The sequence below is a fragment of the Sardina pilchardus genome, chromosome 5 (genome assembly GCF_963854185.1).
Source record: "Sardina pilchardus chromosome 5, fSarPil1.1, whole genome shotgun sequence".
NCBI lineage: Eukaryota > Metazoa > Chordata > Actinopteri > Clupeiformes > Clupeidae > Sardina > Sardina pilchardus.
The window spans coordinates 20,489,199-20,506,759 of record NC_084998.1 but is presented as its reverse complement, the minus strand read 5'-3'; the positions used below and the strand labels follow the sequence as shown (position 1 = coordinate 20,506,759).

At 40.8% G+C, this 17,561-nt stretch overlaps 2 protein-coding genes across 2 annotated transcripts; one reads left to right on the top strand and one right to left on the bottom strand.

Annotated features, from left to right (window-relative positions):
- Positions 1-374: 374 nt before the first annotated feature.
- Positions 375-3,720, bottom strand: LOC134080794 (trace amine-associated receptor 13c-like). Its single transcript, XM_062537405.1, has 3 exons — positions 3,701-3,720; positions 3,225-3,250; positions 375-1,390 (listed from the first exon to the last, which is right to left on the bottom strand). Exons 1-3 carry the CDS (start codon positions 3,718-3,720, stop codon positions 375-377), a joined length of 1,062 nt encoding a protein of 353 aa, XP_062393389.1.
- Positions 3,721-7,749: 4,029 nt separating this feature from the next.
- LOC134080793 (trace amine-associated receptor 13c-like) lies at positions 7,750-8,754 on the top strand. The gene has a single exon (XM_062537404.1). It carries the CDS (start codon positions 7,750-7,752, stop codon positions 8,752-8,754), a length of 1,005 nt encoding a protein of 334 aa, XP_062393388.1.
- Positions 8,755-17,561: the final 8,807 nt, after the last annotated feature.

Below are 17,561 nucleotides of genomic sequence, written 5' to 3'. Positions count from 1 at the left end.
ATTTAGGTTAATATACATGTATTTTTTTGTTCAAGTAAAAATGACTTTTCACAGTATGACATTTTGATCAGGATGCGATAGAAAAATACAAATATAACATGCATACTGATGCTGATTAATGAAAAAACATAATTTGGAATCATAGTTTAAAGTTGGTTATAATTTGGAATCATAGTTTACAGTTGGTACATTTTCAAAAATGTCCAATCATGTCATTTGCCAAAGTGCCTGAATCTGGCTCAAGACCTAGAGTGATAAGCACAAAGGATTAGAGAGTGAGAAAACACTCATAACAATTGGACTAAAGTGGCATAAAAACTGAAACCCTCTACAGTGTAACTTCACCAAAAGATGTCTGGCAAGAAACATTAGCTTCACGATAAGTCACTTTCTGACAGCAAATTTATAAACGATGAAGAGGATTCAAGTATCTTCAGTGTCAATATGTGTCTTACAGCTGTTTTAAACCAAGTGTAAAACAAAGCATATATGAGAGGGTTCATACAAGAATTTGCATAAAGGATCCATGTGAGAAGTGTAATGGTAAATGCTGAGGCCTCACTGGCATCTGCAGTGAGCAGACAGAGATAATAAGGTATCCAGCAGAGCAAGTAAACGGTGACAACAATTCCCAGTGTTTTGGCTGCTTTGCCCTCTGCCTTCCTTGGCACTTTGTTGTCATCTACGCAACCAACGCCGGCAGATATTGAGTTAATGATGCTGGCTTGATAAGTTGCCACCTGGAAAATTCGCAAATATAAAGTAATCATCACTGCACAAGGGGCAATGAAAGAGATTATGAGATCAAATATCCCCCATTCAAAACTAATGTAAAGAAAACATTGCCCGTGGCAAAAAGTGTCATCCAAAGAAAAGTTAACACTCCTGTTACAGTAAAGCAATAACAGGTTGTACAGCACTGAACATGACCAAATCAGACATGTAGATATACATGTCTTGTTTACAGTTATTCTCTGACTATAAAGCAAAGGGTCAAACACAGCTGCGTATCGATCAACAGCAATGAGCACTAAATGGCCAAGTGAGGACGAAAGCAAAGTATAGACAATACACTGGAAGATGAAACAAAATTCTTGTCCAAAATACCAACATGTCTCTGTCAGTTGTATAGCCTCTACTGGTATTACAATAAGTCCGACCAAAAAGTCTGCCACCGCAAGAGAAAGGATGAGCAGGTTTGTTGGAGTGTGAAGTTGCTTAAAATGAGAAATGGAGATGATCACCAGCAAATTTACAAACACTGTGACTGCTGACATTACAGAAAAGGTCAAATACATTAAAACATACTCATATGTGGATCTAACAGATTTGGTACATGATGCATTATGTAAAGGATAACAGTACTGTACAGCCAATGATTCATCCATTTCTATGAAATTACATTAAACAAATCTCTATTAAGATATCTACTACATTGACAACATAGGTTAATACAATCACAACCACCTACTAACAGTCCCTCTGTTTATGTAGGACCTACACGATTATATGTTTCACAAGAGCATGACCTATCATTTGATAGGATGGGTTGGGCACACCCCCTTTTCCTTTTCTGATTTCTCAAATAATTTATTGAACTTTGGTCCATATTTCCGACAGCCTTCTTTGTCTGTAGCCCTTTTCAGACAGGTTTTGCGCACATTTCGCGATAATTGCTTACCGCATCTCTGACGGTAGCGGACATTCAGACATGAAGCATATATGCGCAATGTATACGGCCACCTGTTCACATCTAATGTAGAATATCCGTCAATTGGGCTTTAGTTCGCTGGGCAAATAATGACGCCTAATAAATGCGGCCGCACTGACAGCTGTGCATGCGAGTGTAGTTTTCACACCGGGAGTAGCCTTACTGCATTACTGTAGGTTACTAAGGTAACTATGGATCTGTGAGACCGAGGGATGACCGTCACCATCCCTTTTTAGATCGTAGTGACGGTCAGAGTGAGGTCGAAACAGATCTGCAGCATGTTAGAGATGCAGGCTAACTGTTCAGAGTTTACTTTTGGGGGGCCAAGCAGCAAAGCTGCGAAGCCCTCATTGTATTGCTCTTTGTTCTTATAATTCTGCCATGGGAGTCAATGGCAGCCCATAGAACCGTCTGGTAAAAAGTTAGGAAATTTGGCACACTGATTCGGGACAGTCCCATGATTCATGTCACCAAGTTTCATGACAGCACCTCAAACCCTCTAACGCCACCAACAGGCCAAAGTTGGTTGGTTCTTTTGACCCGTTGGTCCGATTTTCAAATATCAGGTATCATTGGAATACTTGGGCCTACCCGAGTTCAACGCACCCTATGACATCATTTTTAGCCATGATGGATTTTCTGCCATTTTGGATTTCATCAAAAACACTTCAAAGCCTATTTTTTTTCACAAATGTTGTCCGATCAACACCAAACTTGACACAGAGCATCCTCAGACTATGCCCTATGCAGGTTGTGCTTTTGCTCTTCGGAACTTGTACCGTTGGCCCGTAACAGGCAATCGAAATTCGCGGCGAAGCCGCCAAACAGGAAGTGGGCTCATATTTCAGCAATCCTTGCACGCATCAAAACCAAACATGGTACGTGGACTCGTGACCCCATCAGGAGGATGCTTCAGAAATTTGGTGACCTTTGACCTGTAAATCAGAAACATGCCTTTTGGCCTGTAGCTGCTGTTTTGCTTAGAATTACAATGTATTAGTGGTGTCTAGTAATATTGTGAAAGATCCTTACGTTGATAGATGGCAACTTATGACATCAACGTAATTGATTCGGCGGCCACATTGGATTTAATCAAAAACAATAACAAATTTCCCTAGGTCACAAATTTTACACGATCCTCACCAAAATTGGCACAAAACATCTTAAGACCATGCCTTGCTACTGTTCTAATTTCTGTAACAATTGACAGAAGCGTTTGCCCGTCACAACCAATCGAAATTGGCTGCGAAGCCGCCAAACAGGAAGTGAGCACATATCTTAGCAGCCTTTTTATCTATCAAAACCAAACTTAGTATATGGACTCGTGACCCAATCGGGACGATGCCCAAGAAATTTGGTGACCTTTGACCTCTGGGTTGTGAAGCCGCCAAACAGGAAGTGAGCTCATATCTCAGCAACCCTTGCATCTATCAAAACCAAACTTGGTATATGGACTCGTGAACCGATCATGAGGACACCCAAGACATTTGGTGACCTTTGACCTTTAGGATACCTGCAATTAGCAAAAATGCAAGTTGGCTTGTAGCTTTTTTACGTGTTAGACATGAAACTTGCTCTGACTGCTTATGGCCATATGTCTCATTGCAGCATTGAGCTAACAGTGTCGAGTTGCCGTGGTTACTCCGGCCTACTGCTTGGCCCCTTCATTGCTGCTTGCAGCTATATTTTAGAATTAGTTTTATCTCTTTTATCCTACTGTTGTCCTCAATTTGTGGTGTACAGCACTTTGGAAACCTTGTGTTTGTTTAAATTGTGCTATATAAATAAAGTGGATTGGATTGGATATCGGGCACTTTAAATACACGTAATACTTCCCTTGATCATCACTGACAAGTGCAGATTTTTTCTGCGATTGTTGTTCAAATAGCAGCTGTGGCGGCAACATTATGGAAACATGCAGCAGGAAAAGTTCCGATAGTAGATATGCGGACATATGCATTCAGACAGCACAACGAAAAAAAAACCTACCGTAGAATGTCCGTGAACATTGCGTAAATACACGTCTGTCTGAAAGGGGCTTGTGTTTCCTTTCAGCAGGGCTCTGAACCAGTTCAAGGAACGAAAACGAAAACCGAAAACGAACGGAATTTTACGAGGAACCGAAATGGAAATGAAAACGTAATGGTCTTCAACTGTTCTGGAACAGAAGCGTTATTCATAAAACCAGTTAATAACGTTTTTTTTTTGTTCTCTATATATATTTTATTATTATTATTATAATTTCACAAAAACACAGCCTGTCAGGGGGGAAAAAGACTATTTCTGGTTGTGTTTTCACTTCGCCGCCTGCTAGGCTCAATCCAGGCAGCTGTCACGATTTCCTATTTCCAATTTCCACCACAACCCTGGCGAGAGGCGATTTGGAAGCAACTGAGCTATCCACTGAGTTATATCAAACATCAACAAAGGTAACTGAGTTGAATTAACCGAGTCGACAATAATAATGTTAAAGGTTGGGTACGGAATTCGCAAAACGGCCGGCAGATTTTGAACATAGACAACCTCAAGTCCCTCCCTCCATGGACACACATTCATGCACGAGCGAGAATTCAGATGCACGAGAGCGAGCCAGGCTAAATGAAATGCCAGCCTGGCGTCTACAGCACTATGAGCTCTAGTCTCCATACAATCGCTCACATCAAGTTCCCCAATTACATTCTTTATTCACCTCCAAGGGGTTGTAGGTAATAGTTCCACAAATCAAACAAGGTAGATGATTTTAGCTTACATTATGGTAAAAGCACCAATTAGGCTACCAGCCCTTTCGTTCGGAAATTCTAAAACAACGGCACATTTTAAAGCAACACCATGTAAGTTTTGCTCTCGGGGTCCCCCTACAGTTGGGAAACGGTAATTTTTTATATATGTCGTAAAATCTGTCACGGTTACACCAGAAGCAAGTTAGACATAGCCTACAGTATAGGCTAGACTTGAGGCTGCACATTAAATATTAAATTATGTGGTAGCCTACTACGATACCAGTTATGTGATACATTTGTAAAACTAGGCTTTCAGCTCAGGTCTGTGCACGTTCTCGGTATTGGGATGATGTTGGTCATTGTTGGTCAATTACTTATTTTTTTAAAAAAAACAATTACGATATTTATGAGCAATAGCGTAGCCTAATCTAGGGTGGTCATTTTTAGTGTCTTTATAACATAAAAAAAAATCGATGGTCACCAGATATTGTATTCTATGGTATTCACGTCCATAGTGGCATATTTGCACGCCCAAAATGTTTGGAGAGGCAGAGCTCTTATAATATTATGACAGAATCTTACACGTGATAACTTTGTTTTTCAAGATAATTGTTTGGTCAGTATAGCCTATTATAGGCGGTAGATTTACACGTTGAGCTATAACTAGCACACATAACCAGCTCCCGTGCAGTTTGGTTGGCAGCATGATGACACTAGAATCTAGTGACTAGATGACAGAGCTAGGATACACGTGCTTTTGTTGATAAGCCGATTTCTGAAGGAGGAGTTCTCACGTCTTGGGCAAACTCGGACTGCCTGCGTTGCGTGTGAAATGTAGGCTATAGCTATTCCAGGTAGCCTAGCCCATAGCATGCATTTCAGCATATCATCATATGAATATAATTTCATGGGTTTTATTTTTTTCAAACGCCAAAAGATCACGTAGCTCATGTTTATAAGGCATCATCTGTCTATTCAACGCTCGCACAGAATTTGAGGAAGTGGTGGGGGAAGTGTGCCCTATATGCCGTAAAGCAGTCGAATTTTGTAGTTCTTTGGTTCGTACCGGTTCGTACCCGAACCCCAAAAGGTTGAAAAACTCCATGGTGTTGCTTTAATACACCAAAATAACATTTGATAAATACATTAAATTTTTCAGTAGCCGCAGGTGTGTATATTTGAACAGAATCTGGTTTGGTCTTACCGGGGCGTATCCGCTGTCTTGGTTTGTATGGAAAGTGACACATAGGCCTACAACAAGGGGGGAACATAGGGGACGTGCAGCGTGCAGCAGGCATAGACAGTAGGCCTAGTTGGTTTCGTTTAAGCACTGGCTCGTGGTCACCAGCTTTGAGTATGTGCACGAAAGGGGCACGCGCGCGCGCACGCACGCAGGGGGGAGGGGGAGGAGTAAGACCGTTAGATTGACGAACGAGCTGTGAAATGATGGTATGGGTTTTAGAATACTATTGGCTGGAGTTTTTCGAGCCCTGCCCGTTCCGCAGATGATTGATGTGTTTAAGTTCCATTTAGGAATAGGATTTCAAGTGATTTTGCAAAAATGGGCAACAAAGCTAATTCCATACCCTACCTTTAACTTAGCAACTCACTACAAGGTTACAATTATAGCTCAAATATAACACTGCCAAAATGAAAAGAACGAAAAATATTTTACGTTCCAAACCGGTTCAGGAACGATATGTTGGTGGCGGAACGCAAGAACGAAAACATTAAACATACCTGAACCGTTCGGAACGGAACGATTGAAAAATAATTTTGTTTTCAAGCCCTGCCTTTCAGGTTGTATGGTGTCGTGCTTTCATTTAAAGGAATAGTTCGGAATTTTGGAAATAGGACCTCATTTCCAACTTTGGCGAGGTGATATGGGTCGGTGGAGACAGTTTTTTTTATCGCATTTAACCCCTTCCTTAAGTTGCAGCGTTCCTCTTTGCTAAACTGGTTCTGAGCTAACACATTTCAACGGTAACATCCAAAACAGTCTTATCACTCCACAGCACACCCGAGACAAGTAAATTAAAACGTCAGACTATCGATGTACATGTCCGTGTTAATAGAATAATTTTAGAAATAAAACTAACCTTGCAACTCGATGATTTATTACATTTTGAGGGACTAGTTTCTCAATATCAATCCGCTACTGCCATACAGGGAACAAATTAGGCTACTGCAATGCGATGCAAGGTTCTAACATTGTTCTATCAACATAGACATGTGCATCGATAGTCTGATGTTATAATTTATTTGTTTCAGGTGTTCTGTGGAGTGGATTAAGACTTCAGAGTTTAAGAGTTTTCAGTGGCAGGCTGGATGTTACCGTTGACTTGAGTTATCTCGGCACCGATTAGCAACAAATGAACGCTGCAACTTAAGGAAGGGCAGACATTCACTGAAAATGGTCTCCACCTCTGCAGAGCTCTGGCCTCTTACATGACATACCTCTCTGAATCTGGAGGCAGTCACCCTGGATCTGCGGAGTTCATGCCACTCAGGACAGGAGCTTTGCTCTCGTGTGGCCTCCTCAATTCTGTGTGACATGTCAAAAGTTAATGACAAGCTCCTAGGTATAGAAACTCCTCCTCAGAACAAACAAACACACAGTCAGATGGTATAAGATCATTGTCCTCCAGGAGTAAGGTAGGGTGATTTTTTAGGGTTATATTTTTTTTAATTACACATTACTATTAATGTTTACTACTTCAGGGTGAAACAAGACCAGCATTACATTATTCCCTATACAAAACCCCTCACCCCCAACTTACTGTCTTTTGCATTTTATTATTATTGCCTCTTATTTTTACTATTATTGTTTTGTTTTTTGTCCCGCTTTGTTTTTATATGTGAAGCACTTTGGATCAATTATGTTGTGTTAAATGTGCTATATAAATAAAGTTGACTTGACAAATGAATCTTACAGTTCTGAAAAGACAGTGGAGCATCGCCACCCAGAGGAAACAAGGAGAGCATCATTTCATTAATTCATGATTTTCATATAGGGACTAAGATGAGTGAGGTGTAAAAACATCACACATACCAAATGGATGGGGATTACGCCCAGACTATAAAAGTCATGGACTACAGGCTATGAAAGGACAAATACTGACAAGGGACAACGCTGAAGAAGTTCTGACTTCAAGAAATAAATTCTTTATCATTGTGAAGATAGATTGTCAACTAGAATCTGTATACCTGATGTGCAGTGGTGTCTATGGAAGAAAAAGGTCTTTGAATGACACTGATGTGAAGGACATGTGCTGTGAAATAATTGTAAAAACTACGCGTTAATCATTTCATTGCCAAATGGAATATTCTACTGATAAACATGACATTATAGAATATTGTTTTCCTCAAAATAATTTATCTTGTACTCGGAAGGCTCGGACCAGAAATGATTATGTTGTGATGTATGTTTTCTTTTCATCAATATCAGTGTTCACAGTCTTTGTAAACTTGCTGGTGATCATTTCCATCTCTCATTTTAAGCAGCTGCAAACTCCAACCAACCTGTTCATCCTTTCCATGGCTGTGGCCGATTTATTAATTGGTGGAATTGTGATGCCAGTCGAAAGCATGCGAGTAGTTGAGTCGTGTTGGTTTCTGGGGGAGAGCCTTTGTAGCTTTTACCCAGCTGTAATGACCATACTTGTGTCAGCATCACTTGGGCATTTAGTGTTTATAGCTGTGGATCGTTATTTAGCTGTGTGTGAGCCCTTTTTCTATGCATCCACAATGACAGTTGGAAAATCTGTGGCATGCATCGTAATATGCTGGGTCAGCTCTGCTCTGTATAACTTGACTCTTTTGAATGTAAATGAGAATATGAACAACCCGCATAGACAGAGTAGCTGTGTTGGAGAATGCTTGTTGCTTATTGACTTTACCTGGGGCATGATTGATGTTGTAATCTCCTTTATATTGCCTTGTTCCATATTGTTCACTCTATATCTAATTATTTTCTCTGTGGCTAGAGATCAGGCAAGGGCCATTAATGCCCAATCAGGGACTATTTCAAACAATGTGAAATGTGCCATCTCAAAGAGCTCTGACAGGAAAGCGGCCAAAACACTCGGCATTGTGATTTTTGTTTATCTCATGTGCTGGATCCCTTATTACATCAGCATTCTCACTCAAGAGAGTACCTCTGTTGCAGTGTATGTGTTATCATGGGCCATGTACATGAATTCATTTGTAAACCCTCTCATCTATGCCCTGTTTTACCCTTGGTTTAAGGTGTCGGTTAGATACATTGTTACTTTAAAGATTCTGCACACGTCATCCTCTCATCTGCATCTGCTACCGTCATGACTTGTTTATGTGTTTTGTGAAGTATTCAATCGTAATAATAACAGTTGAGTATGCCAGATGGCAGTCTGTAGGGGGGGTGAACATGATATTCCTGTGGCTTTTAGTCTGTTTAGCTTTTATGTAGCTGTGTAAGTGGACTCCAGCCATTCACAGCATGAGAGGGTTTCTAAAGTAGCTTTAAAAGTTTAATGTAAGTAACTGTACATTTCAACCATAGAGAAGTAAGTAATCACGCCATAAGCATTACATGTATGTTTATGTGAACATTATACGCTGTAAATACAAATTTGTAAAACTGCTTGTTGGCCTCCTTGTAAACATGAAACACAATCAGAGGCACTGTACAGTACATAGGGCATAAAAAACCTAACGTTGCTTGTGTGTATTTTAGCGCCATCATTGTTATGCGGAATGCAAGCTGCATGTGGCTCTCATGAGTAGCTGGTTTGTTGCATTTTGTTTCAAATCAATGCTGAGTTCAAATGTATCACTATTTCTCCAATCAAGGAGACAGTTTGACTTAACCTCTGAAAATCAGAACTGCGGCCATTCTCATTGTTTTGGTCATTGCAGAATGTTTGTACCAAAAAAATAAAAAGCTTGTCTTTCATACGACAAAGATATGAAAGAACCTTGTACAATGCAGCCAATGATTCACCACTCCATCACCACTGTTCGAATCATCTGGAAAATTGCACTGCAGCAAAAAAGCTAGTATATAGAAACATTTAAAGATGCCTTGAAGATTACGGGCCTTCATTTGAATGCTGGGCAAAGTGCAAAGTCAGTCTGAGCAAAGTTGACATGCATGTAGTAACGGCATCATGTTCAACGCCATCATTCGCAGTATAGTTTTTTAAGGTTTGCCTAAAATTGCACAGCGCCTGCTTAAGAGGCCACTGTTCCCACCTATTGACCTATAATCAAAATCAAATGCTTGACATTGTTGGAAAGCTAAAGCCTACCTTACATTGACAGACAGATTTGGAGAAGATTTTTGAAAGACTACAGTCTCAAACCCTCTCACATCTAAAGACAATTCATGAGTTTCTAGTCACAGGCCAGTCTCAGATTAGGATTTTGCAAAGACTTTAGGTCACTATTTACAAGACTGCTACTAGATTCCTTCAAATTATTTCCATCATGCACTAGGCTACACGTCATCACCAACAGGAACTCATATGATAGCCTACTCATATCAAAGTCATTTTTTCGCGTTTCTGCAGCATTGTTTCATGTGTGACATCCCTAACAGATATAGAGCTGTTCTGTCACATAGAATAATTAGACTAATAATTTATAAGAAATGAAATAACAAATAATCATATATGCTACAGCTGTTGCCTATTTTGCCCCTTCCTGTTCGTGATGGAGCGAGGTCACTATTGGTTTTTAATGTTCACGTCACTATTTGCATGAACCACGACTGAAAAGACTTCCGATAATATCAAACATGTTTGATATTGTCGTAACGGCAAAACTAGAAAAAGACTGACTCCGACGGACTTAAAACCGCTAAGATTGGCACCTTACACTAAGTGATTTAGTTGATGGGAGCGCGCCGCGATTCCATTACAACTCCCATGATTTCCTAGCCTGACTCTCGCCAGACCCTTGTAGTTCCGCGATTTTGGAAATTTAGTCGCCGACTGTTAAAACAGACCAAAATCGTAAAATGTAAGCCAGCCTTAAGATACAGAGGGTTCAGTAGAGACAATTGGAATAGCTTTGTGATGTACTGACACAGGGCCACAGAGGCTAGAAAATAGTTTTTCCTCCTGGCGGATTGCAAGCATCTCTGAACTGACCACATATCAGCCCTCTGTCATATAAAGTGACCTAGAAACACAACTGAGCCCCAGCACCAAGTCTTGTGAAGCTGGGTGCAAAAGTAGATCAATATAACATGAAATATGAGTGCTGTAGACCATTATTTGCTCATGCGTTTTTAAAAATCCTCTATATGGAAACTCCCCATAGGACTTTTGGCTATCCAAAATGCTAACTGGCTGCGTTTACATGTTTTTTTTAATTCCAAATAAATTTATTCTTAATTAAATAGTTCGGAATTAAAATATTCTCCTTCGAGTTTACATGGAAATAATAATTCCGAATTGGTGTTTACATGGAACATACAATGTCACAGATTTACTTAGGATCTTATAATGGTTTCACTGTCATATAAAAATCTATGAGGATTCAGATAAAACATGGTCAAATTGTGTATGATTTGTCTATTTATTTTCCATATGGGTTGGAAGCGTGTCCCATATAAGAAGACCATTATAAGATCCTTAGTAAATCTTTGAACCTGAAACATACTGTATAAAACTTTGTAAACTGTAAGGGCTATATACCGTATGAAATGTATGAGGAAAACGAGAAAGGGGCCACTTTCAAGAGTAAATCCTACAAGTTTTGTGTATAAAACACATTGCTGGCAGTAGGCCTATATGTTTTTTTCTATTTCTTTTCATATGGGAAGTGCTGCTGCACGTCGGGGTTTTGTTCATCCTGTTGAGACTTATTTTCCGATAATGACCGGCGTTCTATACATTATCCCTAACTTAATCCAAGTTGATAACTTCTGGCATAGTTGCCAACTTTTAATAAGAAAAATGCCATAAAAGGTGTTTTTAGGGTCTTGGCCTGCCGACTACTTCAGACTTTAAATTATAAATATGATTATGGCAACCGCTGGATTCTGGAACCCCAGACCCTACTAATTTGCCAACTTTTTAAAAAGAATGCCATGAAAATAGAGCCCCCCAAAAAGATTAACCATTAAATCTATTGTTTTTGACCTTTTGACCTTCAAATTTGACCTTAAATTATGAATATGATTGTGGCAACCACTGGATTCTGGATTCTAAGACCCTGCTAATAACTTCCAGCATGGTTGCCAACTTTTTAAAAAGAATGCCATGAAAATAGAGCCCCCCAAAAAGACAAACCATAAAATCTACTGTGTTTTACCTTTTGACCTTCAAATGTGTCACGAGGCTTGCTGACCAGCAGATGGTGACAGAGAGTACTTCCAGGGGGACCAAGAGGAAGTAACCGGAAGAGGCCCATATTTGGTCCTTCCTGCTCGAGAGACTCACCTGGAACTGATGATTGAAGTGATTGTGTTTTGTGTTCATGTTTCTCACCTGTGTTTAGTCATTAACCTTTATTAGTTAGTGTATTTAAGTACCTCTGTTAACAATGCCTCTTGCTGAGTCTTGAATGTGTTTTCTTGAGACTGTGGTTCTTGTAAATTCTGTTATCAAAGTAAAGACTAGTGATGGTGAACTGAAGCTTTCTGAACCAGTGAAGCTTTCAATCCAATTGTGTTGAAAAAAGGTTCAGTACTCGAAACTTCAGATCTGTGGGGTATACTAGTGATGGCGAACTGAAGCTTTCTGAACCAGTGAGGCATTCAATCCAATTGTATCGAAAAAAGGTTCAGTACTCGAAGCTTCAGAACTCTATGAGGACATCTAGTGGTGAAAGTTTAGGATAGCCTTGTGTCACAGACTGTTTCGTAGTTATTAGCTATGAATGTCTGTGAGTCAAAGATGAATACATCTTGAACATGAGTTAGTGGATAAATAAATAATAACATGGATAATTAAGGTTATTTAGGGATCTTCTAACTTGTTTTGTGTTGAACCTGCGCGATTCAGTCGCGCCTTGCACACGCCCGGACTCGAACTCGCAAAACAGTAAAACTGATCGGGGGTCGCGCGTGCTCACAAGAAGGCCACGAGTCCAGACACTTGACTGGGGTGCGATCAGGAGACTTGATGCGTCGGCAAGTCAGTTTGAGTCAATTGATTGGCGAAGTGCTTTTACACAGTGAACCTAAACCCCCGCCCAGTGTCGCGCTACGGCTTTGAATCAAACTTCGAAGCAGTCACATGGGTGTGTGTGAAACGAAGCTTCGGACGTCACTGGTCACGTGATTATCACCAAACGAATCAAGCTCCGATACAAGCTTCATCCCAAATTGGTTCATGTTTTCGATACACGCCTCGAAGCAGGGGGTTCACGGATAACATCACTAGGGTATACTAGTGATTGGCGAACTGAAGCTTTCTGAACCAGTGAAGCTTTCAATCCAATTGTGTCGAAAAAAGGTTCGGTACTCGAAGCATTGTGCCACAAACTACAACTAAACTAAAACACAAGCTATTAGCCATGAATATCTTTCAGTTGAAGATAAATACATTTTGAGTGTGAATTAATGGATAAATAAATTACAGAAATTACTAAGCCTATTTGGGACATTGCATAAATAAAACTGCCCTCTCCACACACACACTCAAAATAATAAAGGATTTTGGTAGTGAATGTGTCTTGTGTTTGTAAACATCAATTTGGGAGGGAAATGAATGAAGAACACATTGCACACATATTTCTGTGATATATTTTAATAGCCTAGGTAGCCTAGAGCAACTTCAAATAGGAGATAGTGCAGAAGGCATAGGCTATGAGCAATCTAACAGTTTCACATGCAGTCTACTGCCAGTGTGGTGTTTATAGAAATTGTTTATAGTGTTTATATAGTGTTAGTCAATTGATCGGGGAAGTGCTTTGGCAGTGGCAAGGACATACTCTGGGACAGTGAAAGTGCTTGTGACGTGAACAAACAGTGATGGTGCTTATGGACAATAACAGTACACGTGGACAGGTTAGGGGGATATTGTGCTTGGTGACAAGTGTTTGTGGGAATAAAAATTATTAAAAATCATTTTTTATTTAGAAACAACATTTTTTCCACTGTGCCAGGGCTGAGTCTGTTTCTCCTTTTGCTGACCATTTCACCTGCTTTCGAGAAAACCCGCTCACAAGGTACAGAGGAGGCAGGTGTGCATAGAATATTCCGGGCCAGCACATACAAATGAGGATACACATGTTTGTGCTGTGCCCAAAACTGGAGCGGGTCTTCAGAGCGCGGTATGTTTGACTCACTTAAGTACCGCTGCACCTCTACAATGGCATTTGCTGTGGCACTTGTTACTTTCCTGGACTCTGAAACGTGTTGGTCCAGCAAATGCCATAGACCAGTTCCTGAATGGCGACAAAAAACAATGCATTACAAAAATACAATATAAACATGTGACACAATATTGACCATAGATTCTTACCTGAGGACTGAGCAGCAGGCTCCTGCGCTGGTGGGTCAGATGGGGTGCTGTCTCTTAAAAGACGGGAGCATTCCGCTGTAAGCCTTTTAACAGCAGTTGTAGAATTGTCCGAATTGCAAAACCCCATAGTCTTGAATCTAGGATCCAGTAGAGTGGCCAGGTAGTGTTGACTCGCAGTCTCATAGTGACTAAATTTTTCGGTCATGAGCTGTGTAAGGTTGTTGCATAGGTCCTTCGCCATGTCATCATTCACCTCCTGCTGTTTGGAGGCGGTTGCATGCCTCAGCATTCTGACCAGGGGAAAAATGTTAGAGCCAGACAGTTTTTTCTGAGGATAGCTCCACCGTTGCCTCCTTAAGTGGAGACAATGCTCCAAGGCATTCAGAAATGCATTGATACTCCAATGAGGTCAGAGTCGGTAAATCTGTGCATAGGGACACCACTGCAGCTCCAACTGGTTCCCTATGCTCGTACAGCCTGGCCAACATATCATATGTGCTGTTCCAGCGTGTCTCCACTTCCTGCAGTAGCTTATGTCTTGGCACCCCCATCTGCTGCTGGATGCTGAGGAGCCGATCCCTGGCGACGGCGCTTGTCCTGAAGTAGGCCTCAATCTTCCTGGCCTTGCCTCTGATCTCTTCAAGACCCGGTGTCTGCTCCATTGCTTTTCTTACAACCAGGTTTAAGGTATTCGCGATACAAACGCTGTGTCTCAGTTGCAGCAAAGTTCCACATGCCAACACGTTAGCAGCACCATCAGTACCAAGGCAAGTCACCTTGCCCTGAATCCCCCATTCTTCCATTACGCCAGTCTTTATAGCAGCTTCTGTATGTTGCCTGCTGTATCTCTGGGAACTTCCACTCAGACAACAAAATAGTGGACAATTTGTCATCACCATTAATGTAGTGACAAGCGATACCAAGGTAGGCATCCATGTGGACAGAGGTCCACATATCTGAGGTCAGACTCACTGCTGTAGCCTTCTGCAGTTCTTCTTTGGCCTCCTGCTTCTCCTCCTTATAAACTGCTCACAAAAAGTAAGGACACTTGACTTTGGCCCATTATATCTCCCCTTTAGCAATACTAACCAGTAAAGTGTTTCATACCATTTTTATCGTTGATTTGTCACCTTTACAATGAGGTATAGCTTGTAAGCATTGGGCTCCCATGGAATGAGCAACACAAGCAAACGTGCATGAAGATTGGCTTCATGCAGTCTGTTCCTCACATGCTGCGTTTACATGAGAGCTTTAATTCCGAATAAAACCAAGTTAAATCGGAATAAAAGTTAATTCCGCTTTAAAAGAGACCATGTAAACGCTTATTCCGCTTGAAAATGATTATTCCGAATTAAACTTAATTCCGATTTAAGTGGTTGGTTTATTCCGATGCTAAAGCGGAATTAACTCCCCTCCTTGATCATGTAAACCTTTATTCCGATTAAAAGTTTATTCCGTTTGTTTGGCGCATGCTCGTACAAGGAGGAAGAAGAAGCGCATGCTCGTTTCATGGTTAATTCGGCTCCGTCTTCTTCCCCCCTTCTCCGACAGTCTTCTCCTCCTCAGCTAGCAAACGTGAAGCTTGACAATATTCTCGAGCTGCTGGCTAAATAGTAGGCCTATTATCAGAGTTACTGTGAAACCCGTTTTCATTATGTTATTGTCCATGCTGTAACGTTAACCCGAGATGACAAAAAAGTTGCTAGCCAGCTAAAGTTTGTTTTCTTCCGGTAGACCTTATTAGGCTACGTTCATGCGCCGCCTGTCCAATCGGAACCCTTCCCGACCCCCAGACGTTCAGCAGAATACAATAAAGCGTAATTAACGTATGTTCCATGTAAACGCCAATTCGGAATTATTATTTCCATGTAAACTCGAAGGAGAATATTTTAATTCCGATCTATTTAATTCTGAATAAACTAATTCGGAATTAAAAACATCATGTAAACGTGGCCACAGTCTGTAGTGAGAGCCGGTATTGGTACTGTTGAAAAAATCTTCCCTGTAAGTCTCTGGCAGTAAGCCTGCAGTTCCTTAGTGCAGCAAGAGTGAGGAACCGGTCTTCTTGGGGTGTTGTCTTCCTGGGACGGCCACTTCTTGGTCTGTCTCTGACTTCTGCAGTCTCATGGAACTTGGTCCTAAGTTTGGAAATGGTACCAGGACTGACACCAAATGATGCTGCCACTCTATATGCTGGGACACCAGCCTCAAGTTGCCCTATTGCACGGGCCCTATCCTGAAGGGACAAACGTGGCATCTTTCCACCAGTGTTGCTGCTTGGAGAAACCACAAATCCAACAAGTGGCAGAACCCATGCTTAGGTACCAATTTAGGCACACCTGTGACTGGCACTCACCTGGTAGCACTTGAAGCCCAAAATGAGATGTCTGGTAGCAGAAGCCTATTACTGGCCATTTTGGCACATTTTTTATTGGCACTACTCAGACATTTGGCTGTATTGCTCATTCCATGATTGCCCTATACTTACAAGCTATACCTCATTGTAAAGGTGACAAATCAACGATAAAAATGGTATGAAACACTTTACTGGTTAGTATTGCTAAAGGGGAGATATAATGGGCCAAAGTCAAGTTTCCTTACTTTTTGTGAGCGGTTTACTTGGATTCCACCATGGCTTTCAGAGTTTGCCATGATGGCAGGATGTAGGCTGGATCCAAAAGGCTCACAAAAGCTCGGAACTCAGCATCTTCTACAATCCTGAAGGGCTGTGAGTCTTTAATGACCATATTGACAAGTGCCTGGTCAATGTTGTCCTTTCTACACAACAAATGTACATTAATAAATTATGCAGTATGACTTCATGTCATTAATACATGCATGCATGCATAGAAACAATTAAGACATAAGTATATTCGGTTTTTGATGATGTAATAATGGGATAATAAATAGTTTTCCGGGTCCAACGGCTTTCAAACTCACGTTATTCTCCATAGACAGTAAAATAAACTATTATTTTCCGCTATTCTGACTAGCTTTTAAGAAAATTGTCATCTTATACGGACTTGTTGCCTCAACCTAATCAAATCTATATTTTTCGCGGAAGCCTGGATGTTACCCATTCATATATCATCTGGCTGCATAGCTACAGTGATTATTTTGTTAAAGTTTTGCGATTTTGTTTTAAAACCGCTAAAACGAAGGTGGTTATGACAAAGTTTACAAGTAGCAAAACCCGTATGGCTGCGCTAATAAACGTCTTTTCACGAAATAGCTGCTGGGTCCGTGACGTCGGACTTAACAACCGAATTGAGACACTGAGTTCACACTTGAAAAGGAACAACTAAGTGAGAAGAAAAAATCACCCTGACTGTGGGATTGAGGTTGTTCAGAGGCATTGGCAATATCATGCTTGGCACGGAAGTGCCTCAACATGGACGAGGTGTTATTATTGTAGGCAAGCTTCTGATCACAGATCATACACTGGACCTACAAAAGAATTACATAAGTAGCCAAGTGTTTCCCAATATAAGGATGTGCTTTTCTCCTGTTTGTCCATAGTCTGTGATGGACAGTATGAGCCAACAATAGATGATACAGATGAATCACACAACACATTTTGTGAATAGGCTACACCAAGCCTTCATTCCAAATGGTAGAATAGACTAGCGCTTGGTGGAATGCATATGAAAGATGTAAATTAAGTTATTACCTATC

Coding starts and splice junctions, on each gene's coding strand:
- LOC134080794 (XM_062537405.1), bottom strand. CDS start 3,720: ATGTTCACGGACATTCTACG. Junction 3,251..3,700: donor ATGTTCACGGACATTCTACG/GTAGGTTTTTTT, acceptor AAAAGCTACAAG/CCAACTTGCATTTTTGCTAA. Junction 1,391..3,224: donor TGCATTTTTGCTAATTGCAG/GTATCCTAAAGG, acceptor GTAATTTCATAG/AAATGGATGAATCATTGGCT.
- LOC134080793 (XM_062537404.1), top strand. CDS start 7,750: ATGGAATATTCTACTGATAAACATGACATTATAGAATATTGTTTTCCT.